The 19,698-nt window shown below is 45.8% G+C and overlaps 2 protein-coding genes across 7 annotated transcripts in view; one reads left to right on the top strand and one right to left on the bottom strand.

The window, feature by feature from the left end:
- The window catches only part of LOC118081131 (uncharacterized), a 35,420-nt gene extending 29,036 nt beyond the window's left edge, over nucleotides 1-6,384 (top strand). For all 4 annotated transcript variants that reach the window (XR_015948523.1, XM_088663705.1, XM_060268997.2 and 1 more), the window contains 2 exons: nucleotides 2,097-2,477; nucleotides 5,944-6,384. Coding sequence is in view for 3 of the 4 variants with exons in the window: in XM_088663705.1 (XP_088519831.1) it covers nucleotides 2,097-2,477; nucleotides 5,944-6,101 (539 nt within the window). In the remaining variant the exon portion in view is untranslated. The remainder of the gene's footprint in view (nucleotides 1-2,096; nucleotides 2,478-5,943) is intronic.
- On the bottom strand, nucleotides 38-19,240 carry LOC118081213 (uncharacterized). Of its 3 annotated transcripts, none has more exons than XR_015948530.1 (4): nucleotides 19,109-19,168; nucleotides 13,717-13,792; nucleotides 11,916-12,132; nucleotides 38-2,411 (listed from the first exon to the last, which is right to left on the bottom strand). XR_015948530.1 is itself a non-coding variant. In XM_060269165.2 (4 exons), the coding sequence occupies exons 2-4, from the start codon at nucleotides 13,765-13,767 to the stop codon at nucleotides 10,298-10,300; spliced, it is 1,794 nt and encodes a 597-aa protein (XP_060125148.2). In that variant the 5' UTR covers nucleotides 13,768-13,792; nucleotides 19,109-19,240; the 3' UTR covers nucleotides 8,022-10,297. The 3 variants fall into 3 exon arrangements, 2 of the variants coding, with proteins under 2 accessions (XP_060125148.2, XP_060125153.2); XM_060269165.2 differs by lacking the exon at nucleotides 38-2,411 and adding an exon at nucleotides 8,022-11,852 and having other exon boundaries at nucleotides 11,948-12,135; nucleotides 19,109-19,240; XM_060269170.2 differs by lacking the exon at nucleotides 38-2,411 and adding an exon at nucleotides 8,022-11,852 and having other exon boundaries at nucleotides 11,948-12,132; nucleotides 19,109-19,141.
- Between the last annotated feature and the right edge of the window lie 458 nt (nucleotides 19,241-19,698).

Below are 19,698 nucleotides of genomic sequence, written 5' to 3'. Positions count from 1 at the left end.
AAGCAGTTTATTTATTTATTTATTTATATTTTAAAAATTATTTTAATAATCTCTATTGGTTTAGATTAAAAACATATATACACAACAACATTTAGTACAAAAACAGAAAAGGAGAAAGAGAAGAAAGAAAAGGGACAAAGAGATATAAAGCATTATACATTTCTTCTACGTAAATACAGTGGTACCTCGGTTTATGAACACAATTGGTTCCGGAAGTCTGTTCATAAACTGACGTGTTCACAAACTGAAGCGAACTTTCCCATTGAAAGTAATGGAAAGTGGATTAATCCGTTCCAGACAGGTCCGCGGAGTACTCAACCTGAAGCGTACTTAACCCGAAGCATGGGTGAAATTGGTTCCGGAAGTCTGTTCATAAACTGAAGCGTTCATAAACTGAAGCAAACTTTCCCATTGAAAATAATAGAAAGTGAATTAATCTGTTCCAGGTGGGTCTGCGGCGTTCGTAAACCGAAAATTCGTAAATCGAGGTGTTCATAAACTGAGGTTCCACTGTACAATAACATATAATTCATACAAATACAAATTCACAAAAAGAACAGAAAAGGTTTCTATATATTTCTATATATTTAAAATGTTTCATAGACCGCATTTTCATACAAAATATTCCAGCTTTGATCAGGACAGTGGTCAGAAAGCGGCCCCTTGACTGATAAGATAGTAGTGAGGAGTTTTTATGTGTGCGTTTTTAAAAGGAAAGCATCCTTTATGACTAGGTATTTTGTAACTTGAGGGACATGGGTGACGCTGTGGGTTAAACCAGAGTCTAGGGCTTGCCGATCGGAAGGTCGGCGGTTCGAATCCCCGCGAAGTGGTGAGCTCCCGCTGCTGGGTCCCAGCTCCTGCCAACCTAGCAGTTTGAAAGTGCAAGTAGATAAATAGGTACCGCTCTGGCGGGAAGGTAAACGGCGTTTCTGTGCACTGCTCTGGTTCGCCAGAAGCGGCTTAGTCATGCTGGCCACATGACCCAGAAGCTGGGACGAACGCCGGCTCCCTCAGCCTATAGAGCTATAGAGCGAGATGAGCACGCAACCTAACCTAACAGTCAGGGGTCCCTTTACCTTTGCATTATTTTAAGGACATAGGAAGCGTCTGCTGCATCAGAAATGCCCACAAGTTCTAGTGTTGGGAGAGAGGGAGGAAAAAAATAGTGATCTTTTGTCATTTTAAAAGCTTTTGCTTTTCCAATATTTTGTGTTCTTTTGTTTTATTTCTGTTTTCTAAAAATCCATAAAGGTTTTATTATAAGAACAGTGGTACAGGCAGTTAAATGCAAAACAAAGAGAGACACCTTCAAATAAACGTGGACCCCTTTCTTTAACCATGTTAATGACCAAAATCAAGACCTCCTGCTACCAACCGCTCAGTATTCTCAGTGGAGAGGTTACAATAAGTAATATGTCTGAATGTTGAATCTGTAAGTGCATGTCTAGAGGCAATGGATAAAACAAGCACCATTAGATGTACTGCTGGATAAGTGTTTAATGGTTATTGTATTTGTTTAAAAACCAATAAAAAATTGTTGGTTGGTTGGAACAGAGGTACAAAAGAAAATTTGTAACTGCCCCGTGCCGTTTTATTTTCCAGTAAAATTAGAATTTCTCCTGCTATTCGCAGAACAAAACATTTGGTGAAGCTTACACGTCATATGAATTATAAACAATATAAAGATTATAATAATGTTCATAATGTTTATATCATGAGTGAAGTAGTGCACGTTCAAAGAAGCAGAACATTGGAACATTCAGGACAGATAAAAGAAAGTCCGTCATGCAGTACATAGTTAAACTATGGAACTCACTGCCACAAGAGGCAGGGATGGCTACTAGCCATAACGGCTGTGCTCTGCCTCCACAATTGGAGCAATGCTTCTGAATCCCAGTTTCTGGGAACTGCAGGAGGGGAAAGGGCTCTCGTGTTCGGATCCTGCTTCCCACAGGCATCTGCTTGGCCACTGTGAGAACAGGAAGCTGGACTAGATGGGCGATTGGCGTGGTCCAGCAAGCTCCTCCTACATTCTTATGTTCTGTGTCTTAGATACTATTTTTAATTAACACCACCTCCATTTGTTTCTGTAGTTGAAGCTGCAAGGAGGGTGACCAGATGCAGAGAAGAGAGCGAAGGATGGGAGCAGGAGGAGCCAATGACCCCGTCTTCTGAAGAGGAACCCCAAGGAACTCCTCCTTCTCCTCCCTTCTGCCACCAGCCAGCCCCTTCCCTTCCAGAAGAGCAGATTGAGTTCAAGGAGATAAAGGAGGAGGTAGAAGATGCAGGTGCCTCTGCGGTTGAATCTGTTTTGGGGTGCCCTCCTCAAGGACATCCGGAAGCAGCCCTGGAGCAAGCAAGTAGCGGGGGTGGTCGTCTCACGGCAACTGCAAGTAGCAGATCAGCACCTGCCACAGAGAGGCATGTGAAGCAGTGGTATATCAGCCAACAATGCCCTACCTGTTCCTCAATGAGTAAGTAAAGTTACTGAACTAAGTTTTCCCATCCAAACCACTGAGCCATTTGGGCTTGCCGATCAGAAGGTCGGTGGTTTGAATCCGCACAACGGAGTGAGCTCCCATTGCTCTGTCCCAGCTCCTGCCAACCTAGCAGTTCAAAAGCACACCCGTGCACATGGGCGTACCCAGCAAGGGGCAGGGGGGCAGCTGCCTCCCCAGAAGCAAAAATAAATAAATTATTACCGTATTTTATGAACCATAACCCGCACTTTTCCCCTCTGAAAACTGAAGGGGGAAAGTTGCTGCGGGTTATGGAAATCGGGCTGTTTCCGTCCCCTCCGCGGCTGCAGCCAGCAACCGGAACGTGGGGTGGGGAGAAGCAGCCCGAAATCGGGCTTTTTTCGCCCCCTCTGCGGCTGCAGCCAACGACAGGAATGGGGGGGAGCAGCCTGAAATTGGGCTGTTTTCGCCCCCTCCGCGGCTGCAGCCAACGACAGGAACGTGGGAGGGGGTAGGAGCAGCCTGAGCGGGGGGACGACGGACGGGAGCTCCATCCTTCCTTCCCCCCTTTCTTCTTTTTTTCTCTCTCTTCCTCCCTCCATTCTCTCTATCTCACCCCTTCCTTCCTTCCTTCCTTCCTTCCTTCCTTCCTTCCTTCCTTCCTTCCTTCCTTCCTTCTCTTTCTTTCTTTCTTTCTTTCTTTCTTTCTTTCTTTCTTTCTTTCCTTCCTTCCTTCCTTCCTTCCTTCCTTCCTTCCTTCCTTCCTTCCTTCCTTCCTTCCTTCCTTCCCTCCTTCCCTCCTTCCTTCCTTTTCTCTCTCTCACCAACCCACCCCTTCCTTCTTTCCTTCTCTCTCTTCCCTCCCTCCCTCCTTCCTTCCCTCTCTCTTCCCCTCTCACCCCCCCCCCAGTTTTGATCCTGGGTACGCCCCTGCCGGTGCAAGTAGATAAATAGGTACCGCTGCGGCGGGAAGGTAAACGGTGTTTCCGGGGGGTTCTGGTTTCCGTCATGGTGTTCTGTTGCACCAGAGCAGTTTAGTCCTGCTGCCCACATGACCCGGAAAACTGTGGACAAACGCCGGCTCCCTCGGCCTGAAAACAGAGATGAGCGCCATACCCCATAGTCGCCTTTGACTGGACTTAACCGTCCAGGGGTCCTTTACCTTTACCATGTAGATTATTAATTTGTGAATCACCTGAACCCTTTTGTCTCAGCTCGGTCATTGAGGTCATCTGCAGGAGCTTCATCGGTCGTTCCCCGAGCTGTTGAGGATCTTCACTCATAACACTAGAATTCGCAGACATCGAAGGAAGCCGAATACAGACAAACCTCGGTTGTCAAACGTAATCCGTTCCGGAAGCCCAGTCAGCTTCCAAAACATTTGACAACCGAGGTGTGGCTTCCGATGGGGTTGCAAGAGCTTCCTGCACTCAAGCGGAAGCCACATCGGACGTTTGGCTTTTGAAAAACGTTTCAAAACCGGAACGTTTACTTCCGGGTTTGGGGCGTACGGAAGCCGAAACTTTGGAAATGGAGCCGTTTGGGAGCCAAGGTTTGACTGTATTGGGAGATTCAAGACAGGTAAAGTGAAGTCCTTCTTCACACAGTTAAACTATAGAACTCACATCCTCAGGAGGCAGTGACTGCTACCAACCCAGATCGCTTTAAGAGAGGATTAGACAAATTCATAGAGGGCCATCGATTGCTACCATGGAGGCAGCCATGCTTCTGAATGCCAGTTCCTGGAAACCACAGAGTTGCTCTTGTGCTTGAGTCCTGCTAGCCAATTTCCCATTCAGAGATTTGGCCAGCCGCTGTGAGAACAGGATGGGCTATTGGCCTGATCCAGCAGGCTCTTACTATGTTCTTGTGTACCAAATAACAACTAGAAAGAGTTTTCAGAAATAGTTTTCTGAAGGAGTGTCTCCACCCCCATTGTCCAGCCCGGACACTGAGGTCCAGCTCCGAGGGCCTTCTGGCGGTTCCCTCACTGCGAGAAGTGAGGTTACAGGGAACCAGGCAGAGGGCCTTCTTGGTAGTGGCGCCTGCCCTGTGGAACGCCCTCCCATCAGATGTCAAGGAGATAAGTGACTATCTGACTTTTAGAAGACATCTGAAGTTTTTAATGTTTAATGTTTTATCGTGTTTTAATACCCTGTTTTCCCTAAAATAAGACATAGGTACCCATAAAATAAGCCGTAGCAGGATCTCTAGGCATTTGCGCAATATAAGCCATACCCCGAAAATAAGACATAGGGATAGGCGCAGTTCTGGAGGGCGCCAAGGAAGAGTCGAGGCTGGACGCGTAATAAAAATAAGACATCTCCTGAAAATAAGCCATAGTATGTCTTCTTGAGGAAAAATAAATACAAGATAGTGTCTTATTTTCGGGGAAACGCGGTATTCTGCTGGGAGCTGCCCAGAGTGGCTGGGGCAACGCAGCCAAATGGGTGGGGTATAAATAAATTGTTATTGTTATTATTTAGTGTAATTGGTCCAGTATTGTGCAAAATTCTGCCAACAGAGATCCAGCAGGCACCTTCTTGTCCAACTTTTAAACACCTGCAGGAACGGTTAATTGATGTCTTTTTAACACACTTTTTAAGCCGGCGTACAGCTTCTAGGTCATGTGGCCAGCATGACAAAGCCACTTCTGGCAAACCAGAGCAGCACACGGAAACGCCGTTTACCTTCCCGCCAGAGCGGTACCTATTTATCTGCTTGCACTTTGACATGCTTTCGAACTGCTAGGTTGGCAAGAGCTGGGACTGAGCAACGGGAGCTCACCCCATCGCAGGGATTCGAACTGCCGACCTTCTGATCAGCAAGCCCTAGGTTCTGTGGTTTAACCCACAGCGCCACCTGCGTCCATATCTTGATGAGATAGCGGTCTATAAATAAAATAAGACAATGGCACATCTCAAGCTGATTTGCAACGTAGCATTATAATCGCTCAGAAGAAAAAAAATCAAACAGGGCAATCCCTACCCCCAGCAGTGAGAGGTTTCGAAACAATGCAAAATGTGTATTTAAGGCAGAGCGAACTTTTGATCCAGCGGGGAAAGTTTGTTGAAACAAATTGGGTTCAGAAAGTACAGTACGGATATACCATCAGGCTGATCTGCAGCACATAAGGAAATCTATTTCAAAATTCATTCAATATTAGCGTATTTCCAGTTTTTCCAAGCTTTCTACATTACTGCAGCAGACTGACCATGGTCTGGAATTAAATCTGTGTGCTTACCCTACGTTTAAAGTGCAGCACATGTATGCATTAAACTTAAATTTTAAATTTAAATGCCTTAAACTCCCATGTGCCACCGAGTTGTAACTTGGGTGGGACAAATCTCTCTTAAGTCCCGCAAGGGGAGAACTCACTGCATTGCTCACAACATAGCTCCTCGTTGCAATACCTCTCACCTTGGTAGCCTTTAGCAATAAAATGTCTTCCTATTCTCGTTTTTTTAATAATAAAAAACAGGCGGAGAGATTGAGAAGCTGAAGAATGAGACAGAGACGTTAAAGAACGAGACAGGAAAATGGAAGGACCAGATGTTGGAGGCGCTGGATCGGATTGAAAAAAAGATGGATGCTGTCCTGTCTGCTGTGGCCCCTGGACCGCCCACCCATGAGCACTGATAGTAGGGCATTTGGTGAGCACAAATAGATTCCCTAGCAATGAGGCATAGTTCCCCCTGTATTTACTAGGTCTTGAGAGTGTAAATTGTCTTCTCATTCACATGTATGGAGTTCTGGGCTGGAGACTGGTGGGGAGGTTAGTAGTTGTGCATATAGTGAGCATTTATGTTTGGAATTGTTATCTGTGTAAGGTGCCAATACCTTTCTGTGTTTTCTGTTGCTGCTTCCAATCACCTTGTTTCAAAATGCCTGTGCTAATAAAATACACATCATTCCAACCGTTCCACTGTGTGTGCATGTGTGTGCGTGCGCGCAAATCCCCAGGTTGCATATTATTATTTATTATTTATACCCCGCCCATCTGGCTGGGTTTCCCCCGCCACTCTGGGCGGCTTCCAACAAATACCAGAATACATTAAAATATCACAGATTAAAAACTTCCCTAAACAGGGCTGCCTTTAGCTGTTTTCTAAATGTCAGGTAGTTGTTTATCTCCTTGACCTCCGATGGAAGGGCGTTCCACAGGGCAGGCGCCACTACCGAGAAGGCCCACTGCCTGGTTCCCTGTTGCTTTGCTTCTCGCAAGGAGGGAACCACCAGAAGGCCCACGGCGCTGGACCTCAGTGTCCGGGCTGAACAATGGGGGTGGAGACGCTCCTTCAGATATACAGGACCGAGGCCGTTTAGGGCTTTAAAGGTCAGCACCAACACTTTGAATTGTGCTTGGAAACGTACTGGGAGCCAATGTAGGTCTCTTAAGACCAGTGTTATGTGGTCTCGGTGGCCGCTCCCAGTCACCAGTCTAGCTGCCGCATTCTGGATTAATTGCAGTTTCCAAGTCACCTTCAAAGGTAGCCCCACGTAGAACGCATGCCAGTAGTCCAAGCGGGAGATAACTAGAGCATGCACCACTCTGGCGAGACAGTCTGTGGGCAGGTAGGGTCTCAGCCTGCGTACCAGATGGAGCTGGTAGACAGCTGCCCTGGACACAGAATTGACCTGCGCCTCCATGGACAGCTGTGAGTCCAAAATGACTCCCAGGCTGTGCACCTGGTCCTTCAAGGGCACAGGTATCCCATTCAGGACCAGGGAGTCCTCCACACCCGCCCGCCCCCTGTCCCCACAAACAGTACTTCTGTCTTGTCAGGATTCAACCTCATTATGAATGATCTCATCCTAAGCTGCCATCTTCATCCTTGCAGGGATGACGAGGAATAATAATAATAATAATAATAATAATAATAATAATAATAATATGGTTGCACCTTGGAAGTCGAACGGAATCTGTTCCGGAAGTCCGTTCCACTTCCAAAATGTTTGGAAACCAAAGTGTGGCTTCCGATTGGCTGCAGGAAGCTCCTGCAGCCAACTGGAAGCCACATCGGGCATTGGGCTTCCAAAAAAACCATTTAAAAAATGGAACCGATTGTTCGGGAGCCAAAACATTCAACTTGCAAGGCGTTCAGCTTCCAAGGTACAACTGTAATAATTATTTGTACCTCCGCCCATCTGACTGGGTTGCCCCAGCCACTCTGGGCAGCTTCCAGCATATATAAAAACATTATAGGATTACCTTTCTAACTTTCCTCCCAAAGGAGCCCAGGTAGGCAAACACTTCAGTGCTAAAACACTACAATTAAAACAGTAAAATTATGTAAAACTAACACATACTCTCACAGCCAATAATCATCTTTCAGGGGGTGGGTGGCACACTCCCAAGTCTCAGATCATGTGTTCCTGCCCTGCTTCAGTCTACTTCCAGGTTATGGTTTGAGGAAAGATTCCTGGAAGGCAGAGAACGAGACAGCCATTAAGGCTCTTGTCTGTGATGATGGATGCCAGCCTCGTCCCTTGTGATATTTCTGACATGGTTTTTTGCAAGAAACGAACATCTGAATGCAATAAAAGGACAGCAGAGGATCTTGCCAATACTCGGAAGCAATGAATTCAGTTTTATTTAAGCAAACACTGGTCAGCACAGACTACAATGCAAACACGAAGACAATTACAGCATAAATCTAGAAATCCTCTTTAATACCTCTATGGGTCCCAATCACACACCTAGCTTGGCTGCAATTGCATACTCACTTTCCTGTGAGTAAATGCCCCACTATGGCTTAGTGAACAGGTGGTTTTATGGAAGTGGGACTTGTTCAGCCACACTGGGCGCCGACACCCTGACAGTTATGTAAAACGCAACACAAGAGGTGGGGGAGACACTGAATTTTAGCGTTGGACAGGGCGCCACTTAAATTGGAGAGCCCGAGTACGCCACTGCTTAGTACCAAGTCAGCATGTCTATGATTGGCCACTTAAGCATGATTTAGTCCATTGTGGCAACCATGTAAACCGGTACTCCATGGCAGTCACTCCATGGGACTTCTGGCGGTTCCCTCACTGCGAGAAACAAAGCTACAGGGAACCAGGCAGAGGGCCTTCTTGGTAGTGGCGCCCGCCCTGTGGAACGCCCTTCCATCGGAGGTCAAGGAGATGAACAACTACCTAACATTTAGAAAACACCTACAGGCAGCCCTGTTTAGGGAAGTTTTTTAATCTATGATATTTTAATGTATTCTTGTATTTGTTTGAAGCCGCCCAGAGTGGCGGGGAAAACCCAGCCAGGTGGGCGGGGTATAAATAAATAAATAATAATAATAATATAATAATAATAATATCCCATTTCACACTACTGAGCATCCCTCTTTATTTGCACCTCCTGCTTCTCGACCGGCAGTAATGCAGCCTTCAGAAAAGCATGGATCAGAGGTCACTAGGGCTGGGCTATATATTGTCCAAAACCGGATTGTTGTCCATATAATGATACCGGTTTCATGATTTTTGATCTGGCAATATAATGTGAATCATTATGTGTATTAGGGCTGGGTGATATATCGTCCAATACTGGTTTGAAGTCCATATTATGATATCAGTTTCATGATTTTTGATCTGGCAATATATTGCGAATCATGATGTGTGTGTGGTGGTGGTGGTGATGATGATGACTTATTTATACCCCACCCATATGGCTGGGTTTCCCCACTTTGGGCAGCTCCCAACAGAATATTAATCATAATCATAATCATAAAGAGACAAAACATTAAAAACTTCCCGAAACAGGGCTGCTTCAGATGTCTTCTAAAAGTCAGATAGTTGTTTATTTCCTTGACATAAACAGGGCGGGTGCCACTACTGAGAAGGTGTGTGTGTGTGTGCTATGCAAAAATCATAATGTGGATAAAACCAGAAAGCCAGCCAATGCCTCTACATATCTCCATCCTTATTTCAGACATCATGATATATCAGTATACAGTGGTACCTCTACTTACGAATAACTCTACTTACGAATGTCTCTACTTACGAACGGAGCTCCGTCCGCCATTTGGATGCGGTTTAGATAGGACTTTTTCTACTTACGAATTTTTAGATACTTACAAATTGCTGTTACTCAGCAAAAGAAAATGAAAATCTAAGGAGAGGGGTCCTATTCACCTCTTTCGCTAGACAGAAAAAAGCACCATCAGGCTACAGGAGAGGGAGGGAGATGGTACTGCAAGTCTTCTCTATTGCCTCTGCTGAAACACCAACTGCAACAGACCACTTCCTCAACGTCCGCAGTCATTCCATCAGGATTTAGGAGAGGGGACCTCTCCATCAACTTTGCCAAAAGACCAGCCATGTTCGCTTCCTCCTCTCCAATTTTCCCCCCTTCCAGATGGTAGTTACTAAAACCTTGCACTCCCATAAATTATTACCTAGCACCTGTCTGAATTCTTTGAAGTCGTACATTGGAAGTCGAACAGAATCCGTTCCAGAAGTCCCTTCAACTTCCAAAACGTTCGGAAACCAAAGCGCAGCTTCTGATTGGCTGCTGGAAGCACCTGCAGCCAATCGGAAGCACCGGAAGCCCCATCGGATTGTTCGGTTTTCAAAAATAGTTCACAAACCGGAACAGTCACTTCCGGGTTTGCGGCGACTGGGAGCCAAAATGTTCGAGAGCTAAGCTGTTCAAAAACCAAGGTACGACTGTATCTGAGTTATTCCACTAGGAACTCGCTATTCCAAACATGCTTTTTGTTTCTAGGCAGTGTGAATCTTTCGATATGGTTTTAAGCTCACAACTACTTCTGGAACAATTTCCACGCTCCTGGCAATTTCTCTCGCATGCAAATCCTCTGGTGTGTTACTACAAATCATTCCTAAGGTTTCTCTTCCATGTGGATTCTCTGGTGTAAAATAAGTTGCGTGCTATTGCTGAAACTCTTTCCACACTCCAAGCATTTGTATGGTTTCTGCACTGTAGCATCTCTGTGGACTTTCCGGTGAGAAGAGAGGCTTGAAACTTGGCTGTAACTCTTTCCACATTCTGAGCATTTAAATGGCTTCTCCCCTGTGTGGGTGATCTGATGTCTCGTAAGGAGTGTGCTGTCACAAAAGCTCTTTCCACACTCCAAACACTTGTAATGTTTTTCTCCTGTGTGGGTTTTCCGATGCGACGCAAGTTGTGAGGTTGTACAGAAGTTTTTCTCGCACTCGGAGCACTCGTACGGTTTCTCTCCTGTATGGATTCTGTGATGAGAGGTAAGACTTGAATTCCAACTGAAGGTCTTTCCACATTCCAGACATTTAAACGGTTTTGCTCCTGTGTGGATTCGCTGATGGGAAGTAAGGTGTGTTCTCTGATGGAAGCTCTTCCCACAATCCAAGCACTTATACGGTTTCTCCCCTGTGTGGATTCTCTGATGTAAAGTGAGGTTTCGGCTCTGACGGAAGCTCTTTCCGCAGTCCAAGCATTTAAATGGTTTCTCCTCTTTGTGAATTATTTGATGCCTGTTAAGAAGTGTGCCATCACTAAAGCTCTTTCCACACTCCAAGCATTTGTAAGGTTTCTCTCCTGTGTGGCTTCTCTGATGTAAAATAAGCTGTGTGCTGTTACTGAAGCACCTCCCGCACTCCAGACATTTGTATGGCTTCTGTCTTATGGCATCTCTGTGTATTCTCCGATGTGAAGTAAGACTTGACCTCTGACTGTAGCACTTTCCACATTCCAAGCATTTAAATGGTTTCTCCCCTGTGTGGATTATCTGATGTCTAGTAAGGAGAGTGCTCTCTGAGAAGCTCTTTCCACACTCTGAACACTTAAAAGGTTTCTCTCCTGTGTGAGTCTTATGATGTGAGGCAAGTTGTGTGGTAGTACAGAAGCTCTTCCCGCACTCCACACACTTATGTGGTTTCTCTCCTGTGTGAATCCTGTAATGTGAAGTAAAATTTGAATTCCAGCTGAAGCTCATTCCACATTCCAAGCATTTAAATGGCTTCTCCCCTGTATGGATTCGTTGATGGGAAGTAAGGTGTGTTCTCCGGTGGAAGTTCTTCCCACAATCCAAGCACTTGTAGGGCCTCTCCCCTGTGTGTATTCTCTGGTGCAAAGTAAGGTTTCTGCTCTGATGGAAGCTCTTCCCACATTCCAAGCATGTAAATGGCTTCTCCCCTGTGTGGATTATCTGATGTCTAGTAAGGAGTGTGCTATCACAGAAGTTCTTTCCACATTCCAAGCACTTGTACGGCTTCTCCCCTGTGTGGATCCGCTGGTGTGAAGTCAGATTTGAATTCCAACTGAAGCTCTTTCCACATTCCAAGCACTTGTACGGCTTCTCCCCTGTGTGGATCCGTTGATGGGAAGCAAGGTTTCTGCTCTGGCGGAAGCTCTTTCCACACTCTGAACATTTATATGGTTTCTCTCCAGTGTGCGTTCTGCAATGGACAGCAAGGAGAGACTTAGAACTGAAAGCTTTCCCACAAAAAGGGCACTCATACCTCTTTTCCCCCTTGTGGTGTTTATATTGTACTGGGGTTTCATGAAGGTCATCAGCAAGAGACACAATGGATTTATCTCTCCAGTTCTCTGTCTGGTTTTCTTCCTGCCTCCTTGATTCATCTTGAGCACTGAAGGTCTCATCCCCCAATTCATGCACGGCTGCTTCCGGTGGAACCCAATGTGGTTCTCTACAACCACAATTCTCCTGTCCATCACCTGCTAGAATAAAGAGAGAATCACAATTAGAAGAGAAATAAGAATCAGTTGGCCATTCTTTCGGTATTAATTTCATATACATGTGGTGGAGTGTTCCTGAAAAAATTAAATGAAAAGCTGCAAAAGCTCCCCCAGGAAAGCTGTTACTACAACATTGTTCAGACTGCTCAGGAACAATGATACTCAGTAATTTAAAGCTTTTAGGTTAGCTAACCTTCTGTTTAAGTAACATTCACTTGAAACAGAAGTCAGACCCTTATGTATATACAGAGGGTGGGGTGGGTGGGAATGGGTGATGGGCTGATGGGAGTGGTAAACCTGTAGATGGCTGTTAACAACTGCTGATGACGGCAATTGGTCCTGCGGGGAAAAAGCAAGGGCTGAGGCACTAAAGAAAGCTTGATCATGCATAATGAGATAAGAATCCAATGTCCTTATAAATCTGACATCAGGAACCACAAGACAGAGAAACCAGTAGGAGAACACTTCAATCTCCCAGGACATTCTATACAAGATCTCAAAGCAGCTGTTTAATTACAGAAAAATTTCAGGAACAGACTGGAAAGAGAAGTTGCTGAATTGGAACTCATTACCAAGCTTAAAACCATGGAACCGCCTGGGATGAACAAAGACATTGGATTCTTATCTCATTATGCATGATCAAGCTTTCTTTAGTGCCTCAGCCCTTGCTTTTTCCCCGCAGGACCAATTGCAGTCATCAGCAGTCGTTAACAGCCATCTACAGGTTTACCACTCCCATCAGCCCATCACCCATTCCCACCCACCCCCACCCTCTGTATATACATAAGGGTCTGACTTCTGTTTCAAGTGTATCTGAAGAAGTGTGCATGCACACGAAAGCTCATACCAAAATAAAAACTTAGTTGGTCTTTAAGGTGCTACTGAAGGAATTTTTTTATTTTGCTCATTTAAGTTTATGTTTAGTTCCTGATAGCTTTTCCTAGCTTCTATTTAGTTATTATGAACTTATTCTTGTAGCAATTTCCCTCTGAGGAAACAAGACATTATGTCCAGTGAAACGAGTAATGAGCCGGCATCTCGTCAGGGTTGACTTTAGTTCAGAGGTTATTTTGTAAATGTCCTTATCTTATCTAGTCTTTTGAAAGGACCCATTATATTCTTTGAGTGGTGTTTGGTTTAAGTTCAGTATTTTTACTTAATTACATCTCGTTTCAGGGATTTGTCACGGCTGGGTTCTAATTTTTATATTATATAAAAATTCTTATTATATATGCTGTAACTGTCTTTTTTGCCAGCATTTGCCTTCAGGAGCAGTAAAGCTCTGCTGGATGAAATATAATTGCCTCTATTTGGCGGGGGGGATCCTGCAACATGTTTAAGCTTTTACTCTGCTAACTATACATTGGAATATACTCTGGATCAATACTGAGCAGAATTTCAATGACTATTTCAACCCCCCACAAGAAGCATTCTGCAAACAACACAACTACTACAGAGATGGTTCTTTCCTCATCCCGTTCAACCTGATCATGAATTCGTCTGGAGAATGGACACGTCAACTGCCTCTACAGCAATATCAAATAAAGACACAGGTATACTTACCCAGAGAGGTCTCATTCCCACAGTTCTCCAGGGTGACTTCCTCGCACGCATCCATCTCTTCAGAGGATGGTGGAACCTGGAGAAAGAAAGCATAACGTATTATTTATTTATTTATTTATTTATTTATACCCCGCCCATCTGGCTGGGTTTCCCCCGCCACTCTGGGCGGCTTCCAACAAATACCAAAATACATTATGAAGAGAGGGATAGTGGCAATTGAAATTGGTCACAGCTTAATGTACCTTGCTGCATATCATGTACCTGAATTATACCTGAGCAAGCTCAGAAGGGGACCCAGTAAAAGGTTGAATCTCAACTCAGGGCCTGGTTCACATTCCAAACTGTTTCTTGCCGCCCTTGCCCCAATTGTTTCAAGAACCCCTTACATCCTAAGTCACCCATTGTCCATCTGCTTATTATCAGCTCCGGCCTCGAACTGTCTTCTTTGACAGGAAGACAGAGCAGCCTTGTCAGATGTAAACATCCCTGGCAATGTAAAAAGTAAACATTCCTGGCAAGGCTCCTCTTATCAGAGGGGAATGATGCATTAGCTGCAGGAGACACCCAAGGGCACCGGTACCAGCCAGAGATACGAGTTCGACAGTAATTGACATGTATAGATGATGTGTGGGTGAGGATGTCCAGATCACCAAGGTCCCTTATATTCCTGTTTACGTTGTCCCTTGACCCTCCATTTGCATCTATGTTTTAGAAGAAATTCCAAAGGAGGGGGGGAAGAGTCAGAAAAGCTATAAGAACTGCGTTTGAAAGCTATTTCTGGGTACTTGCTTTGTGACTCGTTCACCAAGTGACTTATTTGCAAATAAAGTGCCTTTCTCCTTCTAAGAGAAGAACCTCTGAGTCTTTATTGACTGCTTCCTGCAATTAAAATATCACAGATTAAAAACTTCCCTAAACAGGGCTGCCTCAGAACGTGAGGCTAAGCTTAGCCAGAATGGCCGAAGCAGGCCTAGGACTGGCCAGATCATTCCTCTTTGGAAACAACTCTCTCCCTACCTACGATTGCCAGCGACTTGTATTTACAGAGGTACAAAATTAAATACTTTTTGGCTGGTGGTCTTAATGTTTTCATAGCAACGCACTCCTTTCTCTCTTTTTTGCAGAGGCTCAGGGGTGCTGAAGAGCCCCACAACCGCCCAGAGACAGAGGAAGCGGAAGAGAGGGCAGAGAGTAGCCAGGGAGAGCAGGGGCTCAGGGATGCTGGGGAGCCCTGCAACCAACCAGCGGCTCCGGTGGAAAGAAGCACAGACAAGGAGGGAAATGAAGCTTAAGGATCAAAGACGTCTCCCACTTTGTTGGTAGGAAGCCACTCTCTGAATCTGACTCAATGGGTTCGGATGCGTAATTCTGAGCTGTTTCTTGTACATATGTAATAAAGACTGTAAATACCAAGCTGACTGTGCCGGAGTGTTACTGCGAAGGGGAAACACCACCTTTACATTGTCAGACTTCCTGTGTATAAACAAGGGGTTTCTACCCTGGATGGCAACCCTTCCCAGTTTTCATAGATTCATAGAATCGTAGAGTTTGAAGAGACCAACCCCCTGCAATTCAGGAATATGCAGCTGTCCCGTACGGGGATCGAACCTGCAACCTCAAGGACTGCCTCTTTCCATATGAACCTACCCTGACTCTGAGATCACCTTCTGAGGCCCTTCTTCATGTGCCACCTCGAGAGGTCCAGAGGGTGGCAACACAAGAACGGGCCTTCCCTGCAGTGGCTCCCCATCTGTGGAATGCTCTCCCCAGGGAAGTTCACCTGGCACCTTCATTATACACATTTAAGTGCCAGGCAAAAACGTTCCTTTTTAAGCAGGCCTTCGGTTGACCTGACAGACATCCTGTCAATCTTTGACTCTTTGGGTGGGGGGTGTTATTGGGTTATTGTTCTTATTTTGATTTTATATATTGTGATCTTTTCTGTGAACCGCCCTGAGACCTCCAGGTATAGGATGGCATATAAATTCAATAAATAAAATAAAATAAAAATAAAAAAATAAAAACAAACCTTGGCCTTATCAGCACCATGCTCTAACCAACGGAGCTATCATTATTATTTTTCTCCCACACAGGGTGGCACATTTGGGTGCCCTTTGCCAAATCTTAGAATTAAATCCAAAAACTGCTAATAAAAGACTCGTGTAAGCAGAGTTGATTGCAATACTGTTAATATCTATGCAGATCACACCTTTTAATTCCAAATACATTTATAAGGAAGAGTGCAACACATAGGTAAAATAGTAGCACAATGCCTTCATAAAAGGAATACGCTATAAAGTAAATAATATATATATATAAGGAAAAGGCATTCAACATCTAGCATAGCGTTGCAATTGCTACAACAGGCAGAAAATAAAAAAAATCAGTGGTCCACAAAACGTCTCTGCCATTTTCAAGCAGTCTGTTGAAGGGGAGGGGAGGGTGGGCTCACTGGCCTCAGGCAACCTTTTTTGCAAACTGATGTTCTCAATATGTTGCTCCCAGCCATCCCTGCCTGGGACTGATGGGAGTCAGTAGTCTGAGTGGCAGTGTGGTGTAGTGATCAGGACTTCAGGCTAGGATCTGAGAGGGTTTAAATACCCACTCAGCCCTGACGCTCAGCGGGTGGCAAGTCACTGCAGCCTCTCAGCCTTACCTACCTGGCGGGGTTGTTGGGGAGATTAACATGGGCATGGGAAAAGAGCAGCCTGCTGGATCAGGCCAATGGCCCATCTAGTCCAGCATCCTGTTCTCTCTACGGCTGATCAGCTACCTGAATGGGAAACCAGAAGTGTTGCTGCCTTCAGCATTAAACAACTGGGGGAGAGGGCCACGCACGCCACCTTGAACTCTTTGGGAAGGATGAAATATGGTATATAACTGTTCAGATGTCTGAATGGCTACGTGGGAGCCGGTTGAAGTTAAATCCTTCAAAGGCAGAGGTCCTTTGGCTGGGTCAAGACAATAAGGGCTTAGGGGGGGGCAACTCCCATCCCTTGCGGGGTGCAACTAGTGCCAGCGCCTTCCGTCTAGAATTTGGGAGTAATCTTTGATGCCTCCCTTTCTATGGAGGTTACAGCTATACCAAAGGCGGCCTTTTTTCATCTCCATCAAGCTAAGCATTTGGTCCCTTACCTCTCTCTCCCTGACGTAGCCACTGTGATCCATGTGACGGTCACCTCCAGGATTGATTATTGTAACTCACTCTATGTGGGGCTGCCCTTGAAACTGACCCAGAAACTCCAGCAAGTGCAGAACGCTGCGGCGAGACTCCTTATGGGGTCTTCGCCGCAGGATATATTCACCCAGTGCTATACCAGCTGCACTGGCTCCCGGTGGAGTACAGGATCAGGTTTAAGGTGTTGGTTTTTAACCTTTAAAGCCCTATATGGCCTAGGACCCTTGTACCTTCAGGACCGCCTCTCCTGATATGTCCCCACGGAGGACCTTACGGCCTGCAAATTACAACACCCTGAAGATCCCGGGTCGCAGGGAGATTAGATTGGCCTCGACCAGAGCCAGGGCCTTTTCAGCCGTGGCCCCGGCCTGGTGGAATGCTCTCTCACAAGAGACCATCTTGCAGGACCTGTGGAAGGATGTCAAATCTCGCAGGGCAGGGCCCTGCGAGATTTGACATCCTTCCACAGGTCCTGCAAGATGGAGCTGTTCCGCAGGGTTGAGTCTGACTCATTTTGTCTTGTACCCTGTTTCTCATATTTTAAGACATACCCATAAAATAAGCCATAGCAGGATTTTAAGCATTCAAGGAATATAAGCCATACCCTGAAAATAAGACATAGTGATAGGCGCAGCAGCAATGCCGGCTGCGGCAGGAGGAGGAGGAAAAATATAAGACATCCCCTGAAAATAAGCCATAGTGTGTTTTTTTTGAGGAAAAAATAAATATAAGACGTGTCTTATAATATGAGAAACACGGTATAAGAACAAGCATGAAGGAGGTTTCCCAGCCCACTCACAGGTCCTTATAATATGGCAAGTATTAACCGCTTTCAATTTTAACCTGAGGATTGTCATTTGTCCAGTTTTAATTTTAATTTTAACTTATTTGAATTAATTTTGGGGTGCATTTTAATCAATTGATTGCTTGTTTTTATGTATATGGTATTATTTACATGATATTAGCCGCTCTGAGCCCGGATCCGGCCGGGGAGGGCAGGGTATAAATTATTATTATTATTATTATTATTATTATTATTATTATTATTATTATTATTATTATATAGATGCATGCAATAAATAAGTAATAAATCAATCCAGAGCATCTGGGCCTGCGTCCCTTTATCCAACTATCCCTCTGATGACTCCTCTGTCTAGCAGAGCACCCCCTTCCAGGGGTCCCAGAAGTGTTGGTACCTGTCCTGTATAATACAGGATTGTCTCGATTTCAATGTAATATGCTACCGGTACATCTTGTATTCATACAGTTTTGTCCTGCATTTCAGGTCTTCTCTCCTCTCTCTCTCTCTCTCTCTCTCTCTCTCTCTCTGCCAAGTTAGGGATCCTCTCCAAATGCCTGTGTTTGGTAGGGTGAGTGAAAGGTCATGGAATCGTAGACTTGGAAGGGAGAACCAAGGGTCATCAAGCCCAACCCTCTGCAGGTCAGAGTAGCTCTGGGTAGCCAAACACAGATTTACTCTAGTTACAGGTAGGTCTGCCGTAGTCAAAACAAAATAATAATAAAAAAATTCCTTCCAGTAGCACCTTAGAGACCAACTAAGTTTGTCATAGGTACTGTATGAGCTTTCGTGTGCATGCAGACTTCTTCAGATACACTGAAACAGAAGTGTGCATGCACACGAAAGCTCATGCCAATGACAAACATAGTTGGCCTCTAAGGTGCTACTGGAAGGAATTTTTTATTTTGTTTCGACAGATTTACACATTCTCTGTGTGTGTGTGTGTGTGTGTGTGTGTGTGTGTGTGAGAGAGAGAGAGAGAGAGAGAGAGAGAGAGAGAGAGAGAGAGAGAGAGAGAGAGAGATATTCCAGAGGGACCCTGGACCCATCCTGTTAGGCTGCTAGATTGTAATGGGTTGCTTCGGAGTCACCAGATGAAAACAAAAAAACCAAACAAGCCCCACAACCAGCCCACCCCATATTTTGCCAGAACAGAGGTCCTGGGCAATGAAGGGCCTTACCCAGCTTCAAAGAAGACCCCCACCACCCCAGTTTAGCAAGAGATGTTGAGCTGGGAGGGGGGGGGTCGGGGATTGAACCTGCTGCAACCCTGCGCATTGTGGGAAAGTGCCCAGCTCCCTTCTTCCCCCAACCCCTACACCCCCTCTCCTCCTTTTCCTTGGGGTGGGGTGGGGAGTCTCCCTCCAGGACAGAGCAATCCCTTCCCTCAACCCCCCCAGCCCCTTTCCACTCACCTTTCCAGCTTCCCCCCAAAATTGTGGGGGGGGCAGAGTAGAGAAAGGATGGGAAGAAAGGACACCCACCCCACACCAGCTGACACCCTGTGGCCTCTCTAGGAATGCAAGAGCCCCTCCCACTTCTCCTCAATAAAGAAAAATGATTGAGGGGGGAGGAGGAGGAGGCAGGGATGGCCGGAAACGGAGAGAGTGTGCTGCTTCATAGAGAGGCAGCACTTCCGCCCCCTCCCCGTGGGAAAGGAGCCGGGTATTGTCCCACGCGCAGCGCGACGCGCCTCTGCTTCTGCCTTCTTGGCAAGGGAGCATGTGGGTGCAAAGCGCCTCTTTGGGGTGCAAGGGAACTGGGGTGGGGTCGTGGGGAGGGAGGAAAGGAGCCGTGCTCCAGGCAGGGGTGGCAACCAGAGAGGCAGGGAGGCCGCTTCTGGGGGAGGTGGGAACATAGGTCATAGGATGCTGCTGCCTGGTGCGCTGTCAGGCAATCGGGGCATCCAGCTCACTCCAGGGTTGTCCTGCATAATACAGGTTTCATCATCATCATCATCATCATCATCATCAATCTTTACTACGGTCCAGAGACCCAATAAACC

The sequence above is a fragment of the Zootoca vivipara genome, chromosome 2 (genome assembly GCF_965207765.1).
Source record: "Zootoca vivipara chromosome 2, rZooViv2.hap1.1, whole genome shotgun sequence".
Taxonomy (NCBI): domain Eukaryota; kingdom Metazoa; phylum Chordata; class Lepidosauria; order Squamata; family Lacertidae; genus Zootoca; species Zootoca vivipara.
The sequence above is the reverse complement of the archived record's forward strand: the minus strand, read 5'-3'. Positions and strand labels throughout refer to the sequence as shown.

Coding starts and splice junctions, on each gene's coding strand:
- LOC118081213 (XM_060269165.2), bottom strand. CDS start 13,767: ATGCGTGCGAGGAAGTCACCCTGGAGAACTGTGGGAATGAGACCTCTC. Junction 12,136..13,716: donor TGGGAATGAGACCTCTCTGG/GTAAGTATACCT, acceptor TCTTTATTCTAG/CAGGTGATGGACAGGAGAAT. Junction 11,853..11,947: donor ATGACCTTCATGAAACCCCA/GTACAATATAAA, acceptor TGTCCATTGCAG/AACGCACACTGGAGAGAAAC.